The following is a 22,635-nucleotide window of genomic DNA, read 5'->3' as shown; positions in this document are numbered from 1 at the left end:
TTCTCTGGGACCGGAGTGACCGGCGCTCAGTCTGCGGCTGGCAGTGAGGGACTGTCAGGGATGGGGCAGCGCGAGGTGGCCGCGGCCGTGGCCCGGCTGAGTGGGCGTCAGCGCTGAGCGGACAGGCCGCGTGGCCACGTTTCTGAAGGGCCATCCTGGTGTCTGCCCCTCGGTGTCTCTTGGAAGCCACTTGGTTGCAAGTAAGAGGAGCGGAGGAGCAGGGAGGCCCCCGGGAGGGCAGGCAGCCGGCCCGTGTCCAGGTTCCGTGCGTGTGGTCTGCCCCACAGCGCGTTTAGGAAGCTGTCAGGCCCCAGAGGAGCCGCTGCGGGAACTCTCCGGGTGTTTTGGGCCGGGCCTTCGGAGTGTGAGACGTACCTTTGACCTGGTGTTGAGGACAGTGCACTCCTCCAGCCACGCTTTGGTGTCTGGGGACTTCAGGGAGGACAGAGACTCCAGCCTCCTGGCAGGTCAGGGAGGGAAAGCCTCAGGCCTGGGCTTCCTAACAGCCCCATCTGTTTGCAGCTCGGCTTTCCCCCGGTAGGAATCACGTACCAACACTGGGGAGTTCGGTGAGTTAATCAGAAATGCAGTTAAGGCCCCTTTAGGTGGTGCCCGACTCCTTTGCAAGTGCGTTGCCCACTGAGCCTGTGCGGGAAGGCGGTCCACTCCTTCCATGACCACTCTGTGTTCAGGGTCGCGCGGGACCACCCCAAGGCCACCCACTTCCAAGGGAGCTCTGCCGCTGGGCCCTGGCCTTCGGTGTCCCTCAGAGCTTGGAAACGGGGGGACAGGGAGGCAGCACAGGGAAGGCCCCTGACCCGCGAGAGGAGCGCTTGCGGAGGAGCCTATAGGTGAAGTTGTCGTGCGTCTGAAAGTGAAACGATGTCGTGGAAGCAGCTTTTGTCCAGAAAATCCTCGATGCTGCCAGACTGGCCCAGACCTTGTCTGCCCCGCCGCCATCCCTCAGGGTGTTGTGGTGTCCGGAAGAGGCCCTTTGCTCCTCCGCACCGGGCAGCGCTGGGGACCCGGGGTGCAGGCCAGCCTGCCCACTGTCCGTCCACAGTCTCACTGGCCCTCAGCCAGGCCCCGTCACACTCCACGTCTCTGGCTGCTTCCCTCCTGAAACAGGAGAGTTGAGCATGAGGCAGAGACGGCACGGTACGGCCGGCAGATCCTGCAACGCCAACTCCGCGGCCCGGCCTGGAAGGGTGTGGGGGCCTGGACGGCGACGGCCCAGCGCAGAGCTCCCCACTCGTCTGTCCGCTCAGCTGGCGTCGTGCCAGGCCGCCCCTCATGACCATGGCACGCGGGCGCCATGCGGCTCGAGCCCGCCCTGTCTCACGCAGTTAGGGTTTGGGGGGGTTGGTTCTCTGCATTCCCAAGAGGCCGCAGAGCAGGTGCCTCCCCTGTCCTTGTCCTTGTGAAAGCACCGGCCCCGGGGTTGTGAAATACGACCGCAAATCTGAGGCCTGACGGGGATCCAGGCATCGCTCTCCCGGTCATGCGTGGATGGCGGGAGAAGGTGTTGGCTGCAGGACCACAGCATTTGGTGCTGGCGGCTCTGTGGTGCTGCCCGGCGCTCAGCACTCCTCACCGAGGTTGTGTCCCTGGCGAGAGCTGGGTTAGAGGCAGAGCAGAGCGGCGAGAACCCGTCCTCTGCGACCTCGGGAAGTTAGTCACTTGCTGGTGTTCTGGGTGTGGCTGCCCCCTGCAGAGCCCGGCCTCCCCCCCGAAACTGCGTGAGCTGAAGAGGAGCATCTGGTCCTGCCACGTCCTCGGGTCACGGCCCAGATTTGCATCTGCTCATGTCCCGGCCTCGCCGGAGCAGTTTGATGTGACTGGATTCGGGACCCACGTGCTGCACTGCTCTGGGATTTTGCTGCACTTGCCCTGCGCGTGGGTGCTGAGCTTTCCGTGGTGAGGGATGCTTTCCTTCTGGTGCCGGGCACCCAGGGAATGCCCGGGGGATGCTGCTGAGCTGGGGGAGGCGTAGCTTGGCCCCTCGTGGCCCTCGGGTGACGGCAAGCTCCCCGGCCTAAGAGGCGGGGCTCCTTTGGGGGCAGCTGTCCCTTACTTGGAGCTGTGTCTGCTTCTCAGTCACCGGAGCCTCCTGGGTGGCCCGCAGTGAGCCTGGATCCTCAGTGCAGTGATGAAGGCGCGGCCCCTCCTGGCCTCCTCACCCGCAGGCTTGGTGCCCACTTCTCTGGTTTTCTGTGCTTCACACTCTTCACCTCGCGTTGGCTTCCTCAGGATGTGACGTCCCTTTAGAGGTGCATCAGGGCCACAGGCAGGATTCAGGGCATGCCATGGCTTGTCCACACCGGAAAGACTGTGACCTTAAAACAAGCTTTTTATCTAAGTACAGTGTAATGTACCGACAAGTGTATTAATCAAAATTATGCAGCTTGGTGGTTGGAAAGAATATGTCCTATAATCACTACCCAGTGGGGAAATGGTGGGGTGCCAGCACCCCGGCACCCAGCTTCCCTCCGTGTCTTCTAACACTGTAGATGAGCGTGTCTGTTCTTGAACTTCCAATAAACGGATCGTGCAGAACCTATTCACGTGTCCAACTTTGTTCCCTCTCGACGGTACGTGTGTGAACTGCACCTATTATTTTGTGAGTGCTATAGTCTGTTCACGTTCATCAGTCTGGGGTACTTTTAGCTATTTTTTTAAAATAGACTCCGTTTGTAGAGCAGTGTTGTGTTCATGCAGAAGGTACAAGATTTCCCGATGCCCGCGCCCCCACACAGGCGCAGCCGCCCTGTTATCCACACCCCCCCAGGTGGGACACTGTTACAACTGCTGAACCCACACTGACACTTGGCATTCCCCAAAGCACATAGTTTACATTACTGTTCACCCTTGGGGTTACATATCCTGTGGGTTTGGGCAAATGTGTAATGACACGTATGCACGTGTGTAGTATACAGAGCAGTTTCACCGCCCTAAAAACCTTTGTGCTCCACCTGTTCTGCCCTCCTTCCCCCCAACTCCTGGCAACCACTGTTCCTTTTACTGTCTCCATAGTTTTGCCTTTTCCAGAATGTCATATAGTTGGAATCGCACAATCTATATAGCCTTTTCAGACTGGCTTCTTTCACTTAATCATATGCATTTAAGGTTCCTCCCTGGCTTTTCATGGCTTGATAGCTCATTTCTTTTTAGCACCGAATAATATTCCATTGTCTGGATAGACCACAGTTTATCTATCTGTTAACCTACTAAAGGACATCTTGTTGCTTCCAAGTTTAGTTGCTATGAACATCCATGTGCAGGTTTTTTGTGTGGATGTAAGTTTTTAACTCCATCGGGTAAATGCCAAGGAGTGTGATTGCTGGATTGTATGGTAAGAGTATGTTTAGGTTTGTAAGAAACCACCGACTGTCTTCCAAAGTGGCTGCGCTATTCTGCATCCCCACCAGCAGTGACGAGGGTTCCTGTTGCTTCACACCCTCACCAGCATTTGGTGCTGTCATTGTTCTGGATTTTGACCTTTCTAATAGAATGTAGTGTTACCTCATTGTTGTGTTAATTTGCATCTCCCTGATGACATACCATGTGGAGCATCTTTTCATGTGCTTATTTGCCATCTGTGTGTCTTCTTTAGTGAGGTGTATGTTAAGGTATTTGGCCCATTTTTAAATCGAATTGTTTGTTTTCTTATTGTTGAGTTTTATGAGTTCTTTGTATATTTTGAATAATAGTCCTTTATCAGATATGTCTTTTGCAAATATTTTCACGAGTCTGTGGCTTGTCCTTTTATTCTCTTGACAGCGTCTTTCACAGAGCAGAAATTTTTAATTTTAATGAAGTCCAGCTTATCAGTTCTTTATTTCATGGACCAGTCTTTGATGCTGTATCCAAAAGTCATCACCAAACCCAAGGTCATCTAGATTTTCTCCTGTGCTATCTTCTAAGAGTTGTATAGTTTTGCATTTTACATTTAGATCTATGATTCATGTTGACTTAATTTTTGTGAAGGGTGTTAGGTGTGTGTCTAGATTCATTTTTTTTTACATGTGGATGTCCAGTTGTTCTGGCACCATTTGTTGAAGAGACTGTCTTTGCTCCATTGTAGTGCCTTTGCTCCTTCATCAAAGATCAGTTGACTACATTTATGTGGGTCTATTTCTGGGCTCTCTATTATGTTCCATTGATCTGTTTTTATATCCTATCGCCAATCCTACACTGTCTTCAGTACTGTAGCTTTATAGTAAGTCTTGAAGTCGGATAGTGTCAGTCTTTGTTCTTTTCTGTCAGTGTTGAGTTGGCTATTCTGGGTCTTTTGCGTCTCCATATAAAGTTTAGAATCAGTTTGTCAACATCCACAGAAAAGCTTGCTGAGATTTTTATCAGGATTGCATTGAATCTAGAAGTTGAGAAGAACATCGTGACAGTACCGGGTCTTTCTACCCATGTACGTGAGACATCTCTCTACTTGGTTCGTCTTTGATTTTCTTCACCAGAGTTTTGTAATATTCCTCATGTAGCTCTTGTACTTATTTTGTTAGATGTATACCTAAGTGTTTCATTTTTTTACATGCTAATGTAAACAGTATTACATTTTTTAATGTCAAATTCCCCTTGTTCATTGCTAGTATATAGAAAAATATTTAACTTTCATATATTAATCTTATATTCTGAAACCTTGCTATAATTGCTCATTGGTTGTAGTTTTTTGTTGATTCTTTCAGATTTTCTACATAGACAATCATGTAATCTGCAAACAAAGACAGTTTTGTTTCTTTCTTCCCAATCTGTATAGCTTTTGTTTCCCTTTGTTGTTTTAATTGCATCAGCTAAGACTTTGACTATGATATCGAAAGGCTGTGCTTAGAGGGGACATCCTTGCCTTGTTCTTGATCTTAGGAAAAGCGTCACATTTCTCACCGTTAAGTATGATGTTAGCTGAAGGGTTTTGTGAACGTTCTTTTCAAGTGGAGGAAGCTTCACTCTATTTCTAGCTTACTGAGAGGTTTTTTTTTTTTTTTAATCATGAATTGTTTGATTTTGTCAGATGCTTTTTCTGCATCTATTAATGTGAGGATGTGATTTTTCTTCTTTAGCCTGTTGATGGTGATGGATTACAGTAATTGATTTTTGAATGTTAAACCAGCCTTGCATATCTGGGATAAATCCTAGTTGGTCATGCTATATAGTTCTTTTTATACTTTGTTGCATTCAACTTGCTAATATTTTATTGAGGATTTTTGCAACTATGTTCATGAGAGACGTTTTAGTTTTCTTTGCCTACTGTGTCTTTGTCTAGTTTGTATAATTCTGGCCTCATAGAATGAGATAGAAAGTAGCCCTCCTGCTTCTGTCTTCTGAAATAAATTGTTAGAGAATTTGGCGTAATTTCTTCCTTAAATGTTGGTAGAATTCAGAACCCATCTGGGTCTGGTGCTTTCTGTTTTGGAAGTTTATTAATTATTGATTCAATTTCTTTAACAGATATAGGCCTACTCAGATTGTCTATTTCTTCTTGTGTGAGTTTTGGCAGATTGCGTCTTTAAAGAAATTGGTCCACTTCGTTTATTAAATTTGTGGGTATAGAATTGTTCATAATATTTCTTTATTATCCTTTTAATGCCCATGAGATCTGTGGTAATGTCCCCTCTTTCATTACTAATATTAGTAATTTGTGTTGCCTCTGTTTTTTTTCTTGGTTATCCTGGTTAGAAGCTAATTGAGTTTATTGATCTTTTGAAATAGCAGCTCTTTGTTGATTTTTTTCTATTGATTTCATGTTTTCAACTTCATTGATTTCTGCTCTAATTTTTATTTCTTCTTTTCTTTCGTTTACTTTGGATTTAACTTGCTCTTCTCTTTTAGTTTCCTATGGTGGAAGCTTGGTTTATTGATTTTAGAGCTTTCTTCTTTCCTGATATATGCATTCAGTGTTATAAATTTACCTTTAAGCACTACTTTCACTGCAGCCCATAAATTTTGACGAATTGTGTTTTTATTTTCATTTGTTTTAAAATATTTTAAGATTTCTCTTGATGTTTCTTCTTTGAACCAAATGTTATTAGAATTGTGTTAATTCCAGGTATTTTGGAATTTTCCAATTATCTTTCTGATATTGATTTCTAGTTTAATTCCACTGTGGTCTGAGAGCAGACATTGTGTGGTTTCTGTTCTTTTAGCATTGTTAAGGTGTGTTTTATGGCCCCAAATGTCATCTATCTTGGTGAATGTTTCATGTGACCTCAAAGAAAATGTGTATTTTGCCATTGCTGGATGAAGTAGTCTATAGATGTCAATTATATCCAGTTGATTGATGGTGGTGTTGAGTTCAGCTTGGTCCTTACTGATTTTCTGCCTGCTGGGTCGTTCATTTCTGATAGTGGGGCATTGAAGTCTCCAATCTGTAACAGTGGATTCATCTGTTTCTCCTTGTAGCGCTATCAGTTTTTGCTTCACGTGTTTTGACACTCTGTTGTTAGGTGCATGCATGTTAAGGATTGTTATCTTCCTGGAGAATTGACACCTTTATCATTATGTAATGCCCCTTTTTATCCCTCATAACTTTCCTTGCTTTGAAGTTTGCTTTTCCTGAAATTAGTATAGCTACTCCTGCTTTCTTTTGATTAGTGTTAGCATGGTATATCTTTCCTTATCTCTTTACTTTTAATTTATATATATCTTAATATTTAAAATGGGCTTCTGGTACATAACATATAGTAGGGTATTGTTTTTTTGATCTACCCTGACAATCTCTGTCTTTCAATTTGTACATTTAGACTATTGCTATTCAAAGTGATTATTGATACTGTTGAATTAATATTTACCCCATTTGTTATCTTTGACTTTTGTTCCTGTTTTTGTTTTCCATCCTTTTTTTGCCTTTTGCAGTTTTAACTAGGCAATTTAAATGATTTCATTTTCTCTCCTGTCTTAGCATATCAGTTGTACCTTGAAAAAACTTTTTTTGTGGTTGGCCTAGAGATTGCAATATGCATTTACAACTAATCCAGGTCCACATTCAGATAACACTGTACTGTTTCACAGGTAGTGCAGGTACCTTATAATCACAAAATAATCCTAATTCCTTCCTCCTGTCCTTTTTGTCATTGCTGTTATTCATTTAACTTATATATAAACATACATAAGTGTATATATATATATATACACAAACACTATATATGATATACATATATATGGTATGTACATAAGCATATGTAATTAGATACATTGTTGCTATTATTATTTTGAACAAACTGTTTTTTTAATTTTTCCTTTACTTATTCCTTCTCCAATGTTCTTTCTTTATGTAGAATCACGGTTTTGACCTATGTACCTTTTCTTCTCTCTAAAGAACTTCTTTTAACATTTCTTGCAAGGCAAGTCTACTGGCAACAAATTCCCTCAATTTTTGTTTGTCTCAGAAAGTCTTTATTTCTTTCTCACTATTGAAGGGTTATTTTTCAGGGTAGAGAATTCTCAGTCATTATTGTGTCAAATATTTCTTTTGTTCCTTTTTTTCTTCTCCTTCCTATATTCCTGTTACGTGTATATTACACCTCTTGTAGTTATCCTGCCGTTTTGGGATATTCTGTTCTGTTTTGGGTTTTTGTTTATTTTCTTTTTCAGTCTTTGTTCTCTTTGCTTTGCGGTTTTGGAAGTTTCTGTTGAGACATCCTTAAACTCAGAGATTCTTTCTTCAGCTGTTAAATCTACTAATAAGCTTATAAAAGGCATTCTTTATTTCTGTTACAGTGTTTTGATCTCCAACATTTCTTTTTGGTTCTTTCTTGGACTTACCATCTCTCAGTTTGCATTGCCTACCTGTTCTTTCATGCTGTCTACTTAATGTATTAGAGCCCTTAGCATAGTTGTTTTAAATTCCCTGTTTGATAATTCCACCATTCCTGCCATATCTGAGTCTGGTTCTGATGCTTGCTCTGTCTCTTCAAACTGTTCTTTGCCTTTTAGGATGTCTAGTAATTTTTTTTTTTCCTTTTTGATATTTGGACATAAAATGCCTGTTTTTCTTTTAAAGTATGTGTCTCTCTTTCCTGCTGTGTCTCTTACGTCCTTATGTAGCAAGGATATTAGGTCTTTGTCTCCAGTTTGTCCTGCAAGTATTTTTCTAGAGTATTTCCCTTTTTGTTTTGTTCTTGCTGTTCTTAGCATAGAGAATTTCATTTTTCTATAACCAAATCTTTGTTATTTACTTTTTTTTTTTCCTAAAGCAGGAGCTTGTTTTTATTTACTTATTTATTTATTTTTGGCTGTGTTGGGTCTTTTGTTTCTGTGCTAGGGCTTTCTTTAGCTGCAGCGAGTGGGGGCCACTCTTCATCGCAGTGCGCGGGCCTCTCACTATCGCAGCCTCTCTTGTTGCGGAGCACAGGCTTCAGACGCGCAGGCTCAGTAGTAGTGGCTCACGGACCTAGTTGCTCCGTGGCATGTGGAATCTTCCCAGACCAGGGCTCGAACCCGTGTCCCCTGCATTGGCAGGCAGATTCTCAACCACTGTGCCACCAGGGAAGCCCCTGTTATTTACTTCTTAAGACCATTCCCCACCTCAAGATTAAACATCTATTCACATTTTCTTCTTGGTTATTCAAGGTTTTTTTCTAACATTTAAATCTTTAATACTTCGGGAATTAATTTTGGCATATACAGTGAATTAGAGAATTAACTTTGTTTTTTTAATGATTAGCCAATTTTAATCACATTTTCTAACTGGTTATTGCTGGTAGATGGGAAACCCAATGATTTTCATGTATTTATTTTAAAATTATCAGCCTTTCTCAAATTCTTACTTATTCTAATTTTAAACTACTGCTCTATTTTTCTAGGTAGAAAATCATATGATTTTTCTTCCCAATATTTATACTTCCTGTTTTTTTCCTTTTATTTCTATGGCTCTAATTTCTAGACCAGTCTCAAATAACCGTGTAGATATTATGGTATTTTATTTTTTACCAAAATTAATCTGGTATTTTTTCTTTTTAATTTTTAATTTTACAAAATTAAATGTCTTTTTGTTTTATTTTGCTCTTGCAAAAGCTCTGGCTTGTAGGAAGCCTTCAGTTACCTTTTCCTTTGCACCGTTGGCGAGGTCTTGGGGGCCGCCCTTTGGCTGAGTCTGAGTGGAGTTTATTATGGGTACAGGGCTCTCCTGGTCATGAACTTTATGTGAGATAAGCAAGGTGCCCTCTCTGCTCATCCCTTCTCAAGCCAGTCGGCCACTTTGGCCCTAATGCTTATCAGGAAAGCCTGCCGCCTTGATGGCCGAGCACTGACTACAAGGAAACCCTTGTCAGTGTCACCCAGCCGTGGAGAACCAGCCACCCCGAAACGTGGGAAAGCCTAGATTCCCTCAGTGTCTGTTGCGTTTTCTAGACTGTATCAATTGGGAAAAGAAATATTTTGAAGTCACACAGCCCTTATTATTTGGTACTTGTTTAAGCTGGGAAATTGGGGTGAGGACCTGGAGAAGGAGGGGTGCGGTTGCCCCTGCACTGTCCCCTAAACCCCTAGGAGGGGGAGGTTTGGAAGGGAGCATGGGGACCTGCCAGTACAGACTCCCGGCCTTGCCTTTCCCGCCCCATGTCCTCTGGGAGGCACGTCCAGCGCCCATCACCTCGTCCCCCCTCGCCCCAGATAAACTCCCCAAACTGTGCGGCCCCTCCTTTCGTGGGGAAGCAGCTTCTCCGGTGATGTCAGGAAGTCCATTGGCCTGGAACGTCCCTCTGACCCCAGGGGCCCACACCCCACATCACTGCTTCACACGAAGGGGTTGAAGGCCCCTTGGTAAGGCAGGCCGTGCTTTCAGACCCAGCCGGACCCACAAGGCTGCTCTGGCTGTCAGCTCCTGAGCGCACTGCAGCGCCAGGCAGGCCTCTGGGGTCCATGCAGGTCCTGGGGGATAAAGGCAGGCAGTTTTGATGTGGAGGGCGGTTGGGCAGACAGCCCGTGGATGGTTCCACTGCACCCCGTGCGGCACCAGCATGGCCCCCCGACGCTTGCTGCTGCCCGGTCGTCCCCTCGCTCCTCGTCCTCTCCCCCGCCCTTGTCTTCTGTCCCCGCGGCTCGTGGCACCTCCGGGGGCACCAGACGAGTCCTCCCTCACCGCCCGCCTGTGTCCCTGCTTCACGCCCCTCCTTCCTCCTGCGTCTGCCCACCTTCTGCCTCTGTCCTTGCTACTTGCCTGGCACGACACGGATTTAACAGGGTTATTCAGAGCTTCCACGACTCTAAATAAATGGAGTTGGATTGGGTCATCTTTTGTGCTTTGGTGGAGGCAGGAACATAGAAAGTTTTATACTTAGTTGAATTTATATTTGTTGAAAACCATTTTATTTATAAGCAAATATTAGGAACATGAATTTTAAAGTGCTCACTAGATTGTGAATTGCCACACACTTCCCCTGGAGGCTCTTTGCCGCTAAAATCAATATGGGAGAGGAAGAGAGATCCTGGGTGAAGATGTGGGGAGTGACGGTTTTCACGACCGATCTCAGAATGAGTCATCGCTTAGAGTCTTTCCTTAGCTTCAATGACACTAACCGATCTCTTGGTTCTGTTTTTGTGCGTGTCCCTGTGCTTGCCTGCACGGGGCAATTCCAGGATGAAGTCCTGACTGTAATCAGAAGAGTGGATGACAACTGGGCGGAGGGAATGCTGGGAGACAAGATCGGGATCTTCCCCCTGCTGTACGTGGAGGTAAGGCTGCGCTCCCACGCTCACCCCTCCTGCACGTGGAGGTGAGGCCAGGCTCCCAGGCTCACCCCTCCTGCACGTGGAGGTGAGGCCAGGCTCCCAGACTCACACCTCCTGCACGTGGAGGTGAGGCCAGGCTCCCAGACTCACACCTCCTGCATGTGGAGGTGAGGTCAGGCTCCCAGACTCACACGTCCTGCACGTGGAGGTGAGGCCAGGCTCCCAGACCCACGCCCTCTCTTGCCCTTTGTTGTTTGCTTCACCAGACCAGAGGTGACCTCTCCTCAGGGGAAAAAGGTTACCCCACAGTAATCTGAGTTCAGATGGGGATGACATGTGGGTTTTATTCAACCCTGAGGCTGTGAGAACTGCCTCCGCCTCTTGGGGGTGGTCCGTCCCAGCGCATCATCTTGCCACGTGGGCAATGAGGCAGGGCTCCTGTGCAGATCTTCCCTACTTCTCACGGGAAACCTGGGCCCGGCCCCATTTCTCCGAGACCCTCCAGGTTCTGCTGGGCTTGCCCCCAGAACCCCGGGGAGAAGAGCTCACCACAGGAAGCAGCTTCCCCGGGGACACGGCCAACAGCTGAAGGGAACGTTGAGGCTCCCCGGACTTGGGGTTTGGGGCGGCTCCTCAGCTCCAGCCCTGGAGTGGAGTGTGCTCGGGCTTGTTTGAGGCTTGTTGGCTTCCTGCCTCTTTTCTGTGACCGAGATGCTCTGGGTTTCCAGTGAATAAGTTATGGGCGGTGGCCAAGCGAGGAGCGTTCAGAACCTTTGACCTTTCAGCCCCTGGTCGCCATGGGCTGTGTGTGTGTTTGCTGTTTGTCAGCACACATCCGCATGCGCACGTCCCCAGGCTGACCCCACGCCGCGCCTGTGCGCACTGCGTCACCCCCGGGAGTCGTTTCAGCCAGTGCTCACGGGGCGTGGGCCCCAGACCCTCCTGAGGAGTCCTTGTCCGGCCTCTCGCACCCCACGTGTGCAGGACCGCCCCCCATTCTGCAGAGGCCCAGAGCCGGGTGCGGTCGCAGGCCGGCGGCTCTCAACTGGGCTCCACTCCCGGCCCCCAGCGTCCTCGCTCAGAGCCTGTGCTCCCCCAGCCCAGGGCGGGCCACACACGATGCAGGGGCCATGGCCAGCTTCGCCCCTGCTGAGCCCTGTGGGCCACTGGATTCCGGTACCTGCCAGATGAAGGCTGCTGGCTGAGGTGGGTGGCCTAGGCTCTCTGCGCTTGTTAGCCTCTGCTTTTCCAGCCTCATCTCTGGCCCTTTCCTCCCCTTCCCCTACATGTCCTGAACCTGCGGTTCTTACATGTACTCTGAAGCAACTCCCTGGGTGACTCTCAGACCCTCCCCAACAGTAAGTCCGCACACACACTCCCCTCTCTGGTACACTTGCGAGGGGCACACATGTGCACACACGTGCACACACACACTCTGCTCTCTGCCCCCTCCCACCCCGGCGAGGACCACAGTCCACAGCACCTCCGGCCTCACTTGTGCATTTGCTTCAACTCTGGGAGGTGGTCTTCTCCATCTGCGGCTTCAGACCCAAGAACTCGACGCATGAAACCACCACAGCGCTGTCCAGACGTGGAGAGTCTGTGCCCCTAACATCTTTGGCCAGTGGAACCTTTTCCAAGGCAGACTGTCATGGAGCCACTCACAGAAAGATCCCAGGGACCTGTGACAATGCCCCAAAATGAAGTTAACTCAGACGAGTTGTGGAGCTGGGACATCTGCCCAATGAGGGGCAGAGAAGGTGAAAGGACGGACGTTTAAAAGCATGGATGCAGCTCACGGACACATTTTTTAAAGAAACCAGATGGAAAAGAGAGTGCACTGAAGACTTTCCCTTTTAGGAAGTTCAGGAGCAGCAGAACTCCCCCCTCACCCCCGGCTGATGGAAGGGGGTACCCTGGGGGAGACCAAGCGCAAGAAGCGAGAGGGAGGCCCCCGGGCTGTGGAGAGGCTTCGAGGCTTGATCTGGGAGGTGCTGGTGCGGTTGTGCAGCTGTGAAGTGGTGCAGCTAACATTTTTGCACTTCTCTTTAAAATGCAGTTTAAGAAGCTAAGAAAAAATTTTGTAGGGAACCTGAGGCAGGTAATGGTGCCCCTGCGGGAGGCCGAGCCCGGCACACTGGCACCCCTGCTCTGGAAGGGACTCGGGCTCATCCCAGAGGCCGAGAGTGTGGGCTCGGGGCTGGAAACCAGTCTGCAGGGTCTCCTGAGGCTCTCGTGGCTCAGACACTCAGCCAACTGGGGGTCAGTGCCCTTGAGGCTCGACTACTGGACCCTGGAGACGGTCCTTCAGTGCAAGGGCGTAGGGGCTCCTGTGTGCCCACGGCCCTCCCAGGCGCTCTGCTCTGAACACAGCCTCCTGCCCCCCCAGGTCCCCTGAGCTGGGGGCTGGGCTCTCCTCCAGGGGCCGAGGCAGAGCAGGGCCCTCGCTCCAGTCCTGCACCTCCCCAGGCACAGCGCCCGGCCCCGCACAATTGCCCTAGGGGCCCTGGCAATAGCCACAGACCCAGGACCTCAGCAAGCACCGAAGAAGGAGGCCCTGGCCAGGTGTTTCCCGAGGCTGATTCGCTGTTTATATACCCACTCCCTTTCGAAGCGTTGAACTGACGCTCACCCTCACGCGGCCTCGAGGGCATCCCGCATGGGTGATAGAGTTCAGACCATCTTCCTCTGGGCGACAAGCAGGCATCTGAGGCCACAGGGTGGATCTGGGGTCTTTGCAGGTTTGGGCCTGGGCCGGGAGGGAGTGGGGCGTGTGTCGGCGAATGGCAGTTTGGGGTGGTGGTCATCCCCCTGGGTGTTGCCCTGTCTTAAATCACGCCCTCACAGGGCTGAATCACAGGGAGCCCTCTCCAGCCCTGCAGCTGTGGTTTGAAGGGCGTGAGGGGAGGCTGCTAGGGCCCCGCGTGCAGTCCAGCCGTGACACCTGCCCGAGGAGGACCTTTCCGGAGTGACCTTTGCTCTGGGGACGCGGCACCCGCTCCCATCCCAGGCAGGCTCTTTCCTGGGGCTCGCTGAGTGGGCTGGGGGACAAGCGGTTAAACCAGTCTGAGCTGGCCTGGCCTCGTGCTGTTTTCTGAGCAGGTATCCAGTCTCCAGAAGCGTCCATATGTCTGACGCACTGTAGAAACCCTCCTCTCACCCACACTCTCCTCAGCTGCTGGCTGCATCCACAGCAGGGCCCGGGCCGCTGGCTCTGGGAGAGGGGCACTCGTCCGTCGGCACATCCCCTGGCCCAGACCCTTCCTCGCTGCCTTCCCAGCTCCTCCTCCTGCGTCCTGGAACCCACCTCCTGTTCTTCATCCCCCTTGGTTCCAACGACAGGCACCGTCCAGCAGCCATCTCTACAGTGGGACCAAGGCATAGCCCACGGACACCTGCCGGCTCGTCGGGGGTCGCTCAGGACAGAGCGGAGTGGGCCAGGTCACTCCTGTCCTCGGAGGACAAACCCCACACGTGGCAGGGCCTCCCTTCTGTGCTCTGGGCCTTGAGGGCCTGGGGTCAGGCGCCAGCCCCCAGGGCCCCGTGCGTGGAGCTTCACTGCTCGTCAGCCAAACGGGAGGATGACCTGTCCCCCAAACACCCAAGACGCCGTGCGAAAGAGGGCAGATGAGGAATGGAAGCACCCAGCTGCCTGGGAAACCTCTGAGTGGGCGTCGGCCAGATTGGAGGCGCAGGCGCAGGATGGGGACACTGGGCCGGAGCCTTTGGCACGTGGGTGGGATCTACCTCCCAAGGGTAGACGGGACGACCGCAGGAATGGGTGCAGGTTGGGGGTCCTCAGATCATGTCCTGGTGTCTCTTTAGAATAATTCCTGCTCCAACACCTACTCCCTGACACGCGTGCGTCCTCACTGTGATAGAAGCTCTGTTTCTCTCATCCGCCCTGTGCCGCCTCCTTCCCTCAGCCTGGGCTCCGCTGCCTCGAGGGTGTAGTGCCTCGAGCCCCCATGTCCCTGTCTCTGCGCCGAGACCCCAGCCACCCAGGCCTCCCCGCTCCCCTCCAGGCTCGGGTCCCTGTGCCGGGAGCCCTGCACTCCCGCTCACCTAATGAGCCGTGCTGAGCCCCCTTCCGGTCCTTCCTCAGTCTCTGCACTGGCTCCCACCCAGACCCTGGTCCCCGTGTTCGTTCTTTTTTTTTTTTTTTTTAAATTTATGGCTGTGTTGGGTCTTCGTTTCTGTGCGAGGGCTTTCTCTAGTTGCGGCAAGCGGGGGCCACTCTTCATCGCGGTGCGCGGGCCTCTCATTATCGTGGCCTCTCTTGTTGCGGAGCACAGGCTCCAGACACGCAGGCTCAGTAATTGTGGCTCACGGGCCTAGTTGCTCTGTGGCATGTGGGATCTTCCCAGACCAGGGCTCGAACCCGTGTCCCCTGCATTGGCAGGCAGATTCTCAACCACTGCGCCACCGGGGAAGCCCCCGTGTGCGTTCTTAATGTCTCTCATGCTTGGCAAAGTGCCTGCACGTGGCAGGTGCTTAATAAATGACTGCGAGAGTGACAGCAGCCCGACAAGTGGCTAGGGGCCAGTTTTTGGATTTGCAGAACGCAGGGATTGTGCAGAGCCGGGGCTCTGGGGACTTGGAGATACAGACTGAGGCAGGAGAGCTGTCAGACTAGCTAACTCTGAAGAGGAAAAAGCATGGCCTTCAGAGGGGCGAACCCAGGCGGGCTGCCTGGAAGCAGAGGGAGGATGCGGTCGCCAGACCTCCTTCATCAGACTCTCCTGGCGCCCGCCCTGTGCCTCCCCTGGGCTCTGCCCTCCACGGCTCACTCCCCTGAGGCCCCTCCTCGTGTGGTGAGCTTGGCCGGGGCTCCCTCCTTCTGAGGACACTTTGTCTCACTTCCCAGCCTCACTGTGGCCGGAGCCCCCATGCCTTCTGGAGGAGACACCTGGGTTGACCCCTCGGGGTAAGGGCTTCCTCCAGTCCCTGCCATGCTCACTCAGGGCCCCCAGGTGTGGGGACCATGATATGTGTGCCGGTCCGTGCACACAGCCTGAGCACGCCTCCATCCTGGTGTGCCCGGAGCAGGTGCACATTCGAGCCTCACTGGGTGGGCGAGCCCGCCCCCTGCCCGCAAGGACAGGTGGGTGATGGCTGGTGGAGGGCAGCCCAGAGGGCCGAGCCCGGGAAGCCATCAGCTCTCCTGCCGGCTGGGGCCTTCTGGGTGGGAATTCTCCCCCTCTTTGTATGTCCGGTGTCACCTGTATTAAACTTGGACATGTCGGTGTGTTTCCTCGTTTTGTGCTCTGGGCTCCTGGAGGCCAGCTGACTCGGCCGCCCGTGTCCTTGTGACCAGTTACTATAACGGGCACCTGGAGAGACGAGCCTGCCCCAGCCTCAGCACGAGGGCCAGTGCTTCCTGGCAGCTTCCCCGGGGACCCCTGCCCCGTACTGAGAAGAGCTGACCCCAGGGAGCCGCGTCTGGGGATGGGAGCGTCTGGAAGCAGAGGTGCGGGGGGGTGGGGGGGGAAGCTCTGAGGAGGGATGATGAGCCTCGTGGTGACCCCGGCTGACCCTGGAATCCTAGGGCCGAAACGCAGTGGAGGCCGCTCTGATGGGCCAGGCCACGGCGGGCGGCCTGTGCATCCCTGGGCACTGAGGACCCGGGTGGGGCTCGCCATCTCCACAGGTGTGGGTGGAGGTCAGCACCGCGCCGCGGGTGCAGCGAGAGCTCTGTCACGGTTGCCCAGGCCCAGGGAGGGAGGGGCCGACCCTAACCTGCTCTCGGAGGAGCTGGGCTGGGAGGGGAGGGTCTTGGAGGAGGGCCCGCCCTTGGAGAGAAGAGGAGACAAGGGGGATTCTGGAGGTGCGGAGGTCGGGGTATTGAAGGTCTGTGCCCAGCTGTCCTCATCTCAGCCTCTTGGCAGAAGGTTATTTGTGGAGAACGACAGGGTTCAAGACTGCGTAGGAGGTGATTCGGGGGACTCGCCCGGGGAGGGGCGGGGCGGGGGGCAGGAACCAAGGGAGGAAGGGTCGTGGTCTGCCGCAGTGTGGACCTGCCAGAGGCCTGGTGCGCGGCATGGCTCCGTGGCACGGAGCGGGTGCAGTGGTGGGTGAGGTCAGCGTGCAGGGAGGAGCCCAGTGGAGGGGCTGCAGGCAGTGATGGGACAGAGCCCAGGGCCACCGGTGGGAGGGGCTGGAGGGTGGAGGCAGGGTGTCTCCAAGTGGTGCTGCGGGAATCCTGTCTCCCTCCTGCCGTCAGAGCCAGCCCACATCCACCCCTCCACTAGCTGAATGGATGCATCCTAGTGGCGTCTGCGGAGAGCCTGTGTCCTAAGCCTGGAGCCGCGCACTCACCTGGAGGGTTTGTTCTCTGGCTCCTGCTCCCTCCCCTTCTACTGCCCCGCAGGTCAGGGATCAGGCTCCTTCCCGCCTCCTAGGGCCCTGCGGCACCTACAGGCACCGGTTTCCGGACTCAGAGATGGGGGAGGATGGGCGAGCCCCAGAAAGTGAGGCAGCCTCATCCCAGGGCCAGTGCGCGTCCAGAGGGTTCTGACCTTGGGGAATCAGATCCAGGCCTCTGTCTGTTGGTGGGTCCCACGACCTCGACCTCGGCTAATCGTGTGACTTGCGAGGGCGAACTGCTGAAGTGATGCTATTTACAGACGCTGGGAGATGATGGAGGCAAAAACTGAAACCTGATTTAGCCGAATGGATGTAATGCCCAAAATGGTGCGGTTACTAACGGCAGCTGCTTCCCGTTTGAGAGGCCTTGTCTTCAGTGCGGAAATTAGGGCGGATGTCGTCTAAGCCTCAGCTAATTGCCATGTTGAACTTGACCCTTCTTGCACCCGTAGCACTGCAGTCTCCTTGTCACTTTATTTACGAAGAGAGCATATTATTCTGAGCCTCCGTCTCTAAATATGGTATCGAAGCTGCCAACTTCCCTGGGAACACGCAGCTCTGAAGTTGTCTCTATTGTTTCAAAGGCCCACAGCCTGGAGCTGCCCCTCATGCATTGGGTTTGCCCCCCCACCAGTAACTGCTGGTTATTTCTTCACCGTTGTCTTGGTTTTTCAGCTCAGGCCCTGGGGCAGGCAGAGCGTTTCCAGGGAGGAGGCTGGGGAGGGTCTGTGGCTTCTAGTGGAAGGTCCACACCCAAGCTCAGGGGAGAAGCAGATGGACGCGGGAGGCCCGAGCCCCATCTCGGCCTCAGCGCCTCCACAGACCCTACATTCTAGTTGGGATGCGGGTGGACAGACCTGCAGGGGTGTCCCTGGTTGAGGGGGCGCGGCTCCTGGACGAGAAACCCCGCGTGTCGTGCCCAGCATGGGCGGTGGGAGAGGGGAGTGGGGTTCTAACTTCCTGCTCCCGCTGGGGGATGCGGGCCCGGGGATTGGAAAGCTGCTGCTCCTGGTCTGACTGGACCTGCAGGCTGCCTGAGCTTCGTTGAGCTGTGTGATGCGTCAGCACCGAGTTTCTCCCTCTGCAAGTATGGACGGTGCCACGTCCAAAAGCACACCAGGAGGACCCCGTGAGGGACCAGGCACGGTCCCGAGTGGTGGTCCAGCGCCACACGCCCAGAGGGTGATGGTTTGCGGCCACTGGCATCTGCGTGTGGCACTTCTCAGGGGACCAAGGCCTCTGAGGAGGTGGGAGGCCCTCAGAGCGGCCGAGGGGCCGGCTGGCCGTTCCCCACGCTCTCAGCAGCCCCGCGAGCGGGGGCCACGGCTCCGAGCAGAGGGGCTCCCCGGGGTGAAGGCCCTCTTCTAGCTACGTTCTCTTCCTTTCCTTTCCTCCCATCATTCTGTACTGCCTACAAACAACCAGCTCTGCCAACTTCTCTGAAGTGGTCCTGGTGCCGACACAGGGATGGTTGTGTGACTGTCAGGCTGTTAGAAGTTAGGGAGGGTGTGCAGCCAGGCGGGCTCTCCAGAGGGAGACACGGAGACGGGACCCTCGTTGGGCAGCCACGCAGACCCCCAGGCCCGTGCCTGACAAGGCAGCGATACCAGTTCACCTGGACACGGTTCAGAACCAGAAACTTGCAGCCACGTGTGGTCATTTCGCTGTGAAGCTCGAGGTGGATTCACGTGGCTGCAGCTGTTCCCACACCTCTCCCGTCCCGTGGCCTCTCTTGCGGCCGGCGGGTGGGCGGGCCTGGCCCCGGAACCTGTGGAAACCTACGCGTTCTTCCCCGTGGAGGGTTGGTTTGGCGCAGGCTGCTCCATCCCCACCTGTGTGGAAGGAGGCGGGAGCGGCCTCGGCGGGGGCAGCAGGTGGGAAGCGCACGGCAGGCGGACAGGTGGACGGGGCCTCTGCAACGCGGACGGCTGGGCTGGGTGTCCGGGGCTCGTCTCTGGAAGGTGGAGGGCGTCTTCCTCGTGCCCCGGTGTGTCTCCTGACATGCACGCTGCCCTGCCTCTCGGATGCGGGGTGTTCGGGATGTTGCGTCGTGCTTCTCTACGGACTCTGTGTCCTGGGCTGCTTCTGGCTCTGCTCCACTGGCCGACTTTTCGCTGCTATGAATGTCTATGTGGTTGATGTATAGGCTGCATCTTCCTGCTTCTTTGCCTGCCTGGTATCTTTTTTTTTTTTTTTATAAATTTATTTATTTATTTATTTGTTATTTATTTTTGGCTGTGTTGGGTCTTCGTTTCTGTGCGAGGGCTTTCTCCAGTTGTGGCAAGTGGGGGCCACTCTTCATCACGGTGTGCGGGCCTCTCACTGTCGCGGCCTCTCCCCTTGCGGAGCACAGGCTCCAGACGCACCTGCCTGGTATCTTTAATTGGATGCCAGTGTTGTGAATTCTGGCTTTTCCAGTGCTGGATGTTTTTGTATTCCTACAAATATTTGCAAGCCTTGTTCTGGTATGTAAGTTATACAGAAACAGTATGATGCTTTTGTGCCTCGGTCTTGCCCTTTGATAGGCAGGACTAGGGCGCCTCTAACGTGGGGCTGATTACCCCATCCCCACTTGCGAAGCTGCATTCTCTACTCCATGTCCTGCGGTTGATGAGGTTCTTCACTGCCGAGCTACCTGATGGCCCATGTCTGAAAACTGTTTCATAAATTTGGTTTTAGCATTTCAGGTGAGAGGGTAAAAATGGTCCTTGTTATTCCGTCTTGTTAACCTGCAATGGTTTAGAATTTTGAAATAAGGGTGACACACCATTATGTTATACACTTTAAACTAATACAACGTTATATGTCAGTTATACCTCAGTAAAACTAGGGGGGGGACAAATAAGGATAAAATTGGGATGCAAGAGGTACTTTTGACAGAACGGGAAAGCAGTAGGTCAGCCATGGCTCTCCCGTGCTGAGTCTCCCCAGCCCAGGGCCCAGAGTAAACAGTCAGCTTTCATCAGAGACGTGAGGACTGGGTGGAAGCCTTTGAGGCCCTCATCCTCTGTGGAGACGGGTTACAACCAAGTCCAAACACTGTCCTGCGGCCAGTGCTCCGGGTGGGCCAGTGGGGTGGCGTGGGGTGGCGTGGGCTGACGGCTCCTCCGTTTCTTCTGAGCAGGTGTGACCCCTGCTTCCTCATCCAGATCCTAACTCTCAGGACACCCTGATTCTGCCACATCAGAGGTGACCCGACAAAACCCCAGGAAGGAAACAGGAGAGACGCCACTCAGGGGTTCCTGCCGCAGAACGTGGGGGAGATGTGATCTTGCCTGAAGCTCCGTTTTGTTTTTCCGTTTGCACGACCTGTTTCTCACGAGCTTCTACGTCAGTGGGCATCTGGGGGCAGGGACATCCCGCTGGACCTGAATATGAGTCCTGCCCACGTTTCTGTGTCCGGGTGCCGACTGTGCCTTCGTGAAGACTTAATGCACTTCACCCAACAGGCGATGCCCAGTCACCAGAGGGCAGGCTCAGCAAGGGAGGCAACGGAGGGGAGGAGCGGTGGGGCTCCCAGGGAGCAGGACTTCAGTGCCCTTTGGGTGGCCCCGCCGGGATCCGGGTCTGCACCCCAAAGCATGATCTGGGCGCTGGGGTGTGGTCACTGGGATTTTCCTCCACGGAGATAGGTAGGTGCGTAGGGACCAGCTCTCCCTGATGACTCCCTCCTTTAGTGTTTTTTGAACAATTTGTGAAGTTGACATCTTGTAATGTACTACACACAAAGTGACATGTAATGTCTCAGTTTTCCCGTCATCGTCTCTGTCTTCATAACTACATAAGTAACCACTTTGAGGCCAGACTAGTAACAATTCTTTTCCCTTCTGGGTCCTGGCATAGTGGTTGCACATAGTAGGCAGTTAGTGCGTTTGTGTAGTGTTGTTGAGTTTTGGGCCAGTGTTTCACAGAAGTGGTCAAAGTATAAGGGCTAAGCCATCAGCCATTTCTGAGGTCTTAGCTGGGACACCTTCAGCCTGTCTTCTTGGAAGCACGTGGTGGGACTTAGCAAGGCCTTGTGAAACCGGCCCCTGCAGCTTCCCCAGGAGCTTCTCTGTGGTAGCCCTGCCCACAGCCTGGAGGTCCAGCTGCAGGTGGGCCCAGAAGAAAGCAGAGATGACTTCCATCTTCAGTAGACAAGCAGGGATGACAGCGTCTCAACCTGCGGCTGAAGTGCCGGCGATGTTGGAAGGAGCCAGGCCTGGCTGCCCGCTGAGCCCAAGCCTCTCCTGGGGCCTCGGCTCGCCCAGCCGGTGGAACGGCAGCCAGCTGTGCTGTGTCTGACCGTGTCTGCCCAGGCTCCAGCTGCTTTCTTTCCTTCCCATCACGTGTCGCTCACATGGGCAATAGTAACCCTGAAAGCCAAGTACGTGCAGGATGGGATTTTTTTCAGCCAACTTGAGCTCCCTCCACTGGACGCTTTTTGACTCAGAATCTCTCTGTCCTCACCCGCCGTCCACTCATCCTCATCCTACTCAGGGACACAGGTTCCTCAGGCCTCCCTGTCTCCGCAGGCTGCCTGGGCCTCCCCACCCACCTGCCCTCCCCTCGGCCGTGGCTTCGACAGGTGCCTTTGCTCAGCTTCCCTCCTGGGTATCCACATCCCTACCTTCCCTACCGAGTCATCCAGGCCAGCGACTCAGAAACTTCAGTGAGCGTCAGAGTCCCCTGGAAAGCTCCGGGCCCAGCCCCGAGTCTGACGCGGTTGGTCTGGGTGGACCCGTGTCTAAGAAATAAGTTGGGGAAGAGGCTTGTTTTGCAGATTCCACTTGGCCCCAAGGGTGGGCCTTGGCCATCGATATGGGGGCCGCCCACCCAGGCGGAAACCTGCTTATGAGGCCACCTGCCCCTTGGGTGGGCCTCCTTGGTGAAGGTTAAAGCACACTTAGCCGTGGAGAGATTTGGCTCTGGGTGTTTATAAGGTGACAGCAAAGTATGCCTTGGCTGAGGTTCAGGCCTGTGTTCAGTGTGGAAGGCACAGCGAGTCTGATTGCGCAGCTGGAAAGGGTCATGGGGCCTCCAGGTGCCTTCCCTCCAGAGCAGAGAGCATTTGTGGGGAGATGGCCCTGCAGTGCCAGCCGCCGCTTCCCCAGTGGTTCTAAGACTTGACCACGAATTACTTCCCAAATTAACCGTGTGGGCCTCCATCGTGGTGTCTCTCCCGTTACCTTTGACTGGCACTTCTGTTTGGAAGGAGGCTGTGAGTCGCTGGTGACCTGGACCCTTCGGAGACCAGCGTGTACTCAGGGCGCCACCTTCTGCAGCCGCCTCGACTTCGCCAGTTACTGCAAAGGGAGAAAGCGCAGCTAGCTCTGGCCTCACCTCCTTCTGCCCAGCCTCCTCAGAGAAACTCAGAGCTGTCCTCTGTTGCTTTTATTTCTTCCAAATCCTCAAAGCGAGAGCAGTTAGGAGTTACGGTGTGAAGCCGGTGAGGACTCCGCGGTCTCCCTGGGCGGCCGTTCCTGTGCCTCTGTGTCTGTTGGCACGTCTGAGCCCTGGACTGAAAGAGCAGTTTTCCAGCCTGTCTGAGCTGTGCCTCGCAGGCCCGCGGGGGCCACCGGCCACCCCTCCGCTCGCTCAGCCCTTCAG

General features: G+C 53.0%; 1 protein-coding gene across 4 annotated transcripts in view; it reads left to right on the top strand.

Annotated features, from left to right (window-relative positions):
• Window positions 1–22,635, top strand: part of SH3RF3 (SH3 domain containing ring finger 3) — a 215,005-nt gene that overhangs the window by 105,173 nt on the left and 87,197 nt on the right. For all 4 annotated transcript variants that reach the window (XM_082426472.1, XM_082426474.1, XM_082426473.1 and 1 more), the window contains one exon: window positions 10,588–10,683. In XM_082426472.1, coding sequence (XP_082282598.1) covers window positions 10,588–10,683 — 96 coding nt within the window. The remainder of the gene's footprint in view (window positions 1–10,587; window positions 10,684–22,635) is intronic.

Source organism: Balaenoptera physalus, assembly GCF_965194825.1.
Source record: "Balaenoptera physalus genome assembly, chromosome: 15".
Lineage (NCBI taxonomy): Eukaryota > Metazoa > Chordata > Mammalia > Artiodactyla > Balaenopteridae > Balaenoptera > Balaenoptera physalus.
The sequence above is the reverse complement of the archived record's forward strand: the minus strand, read 5'-3'. Positions and strand labels throughout refer to the sequence as shown.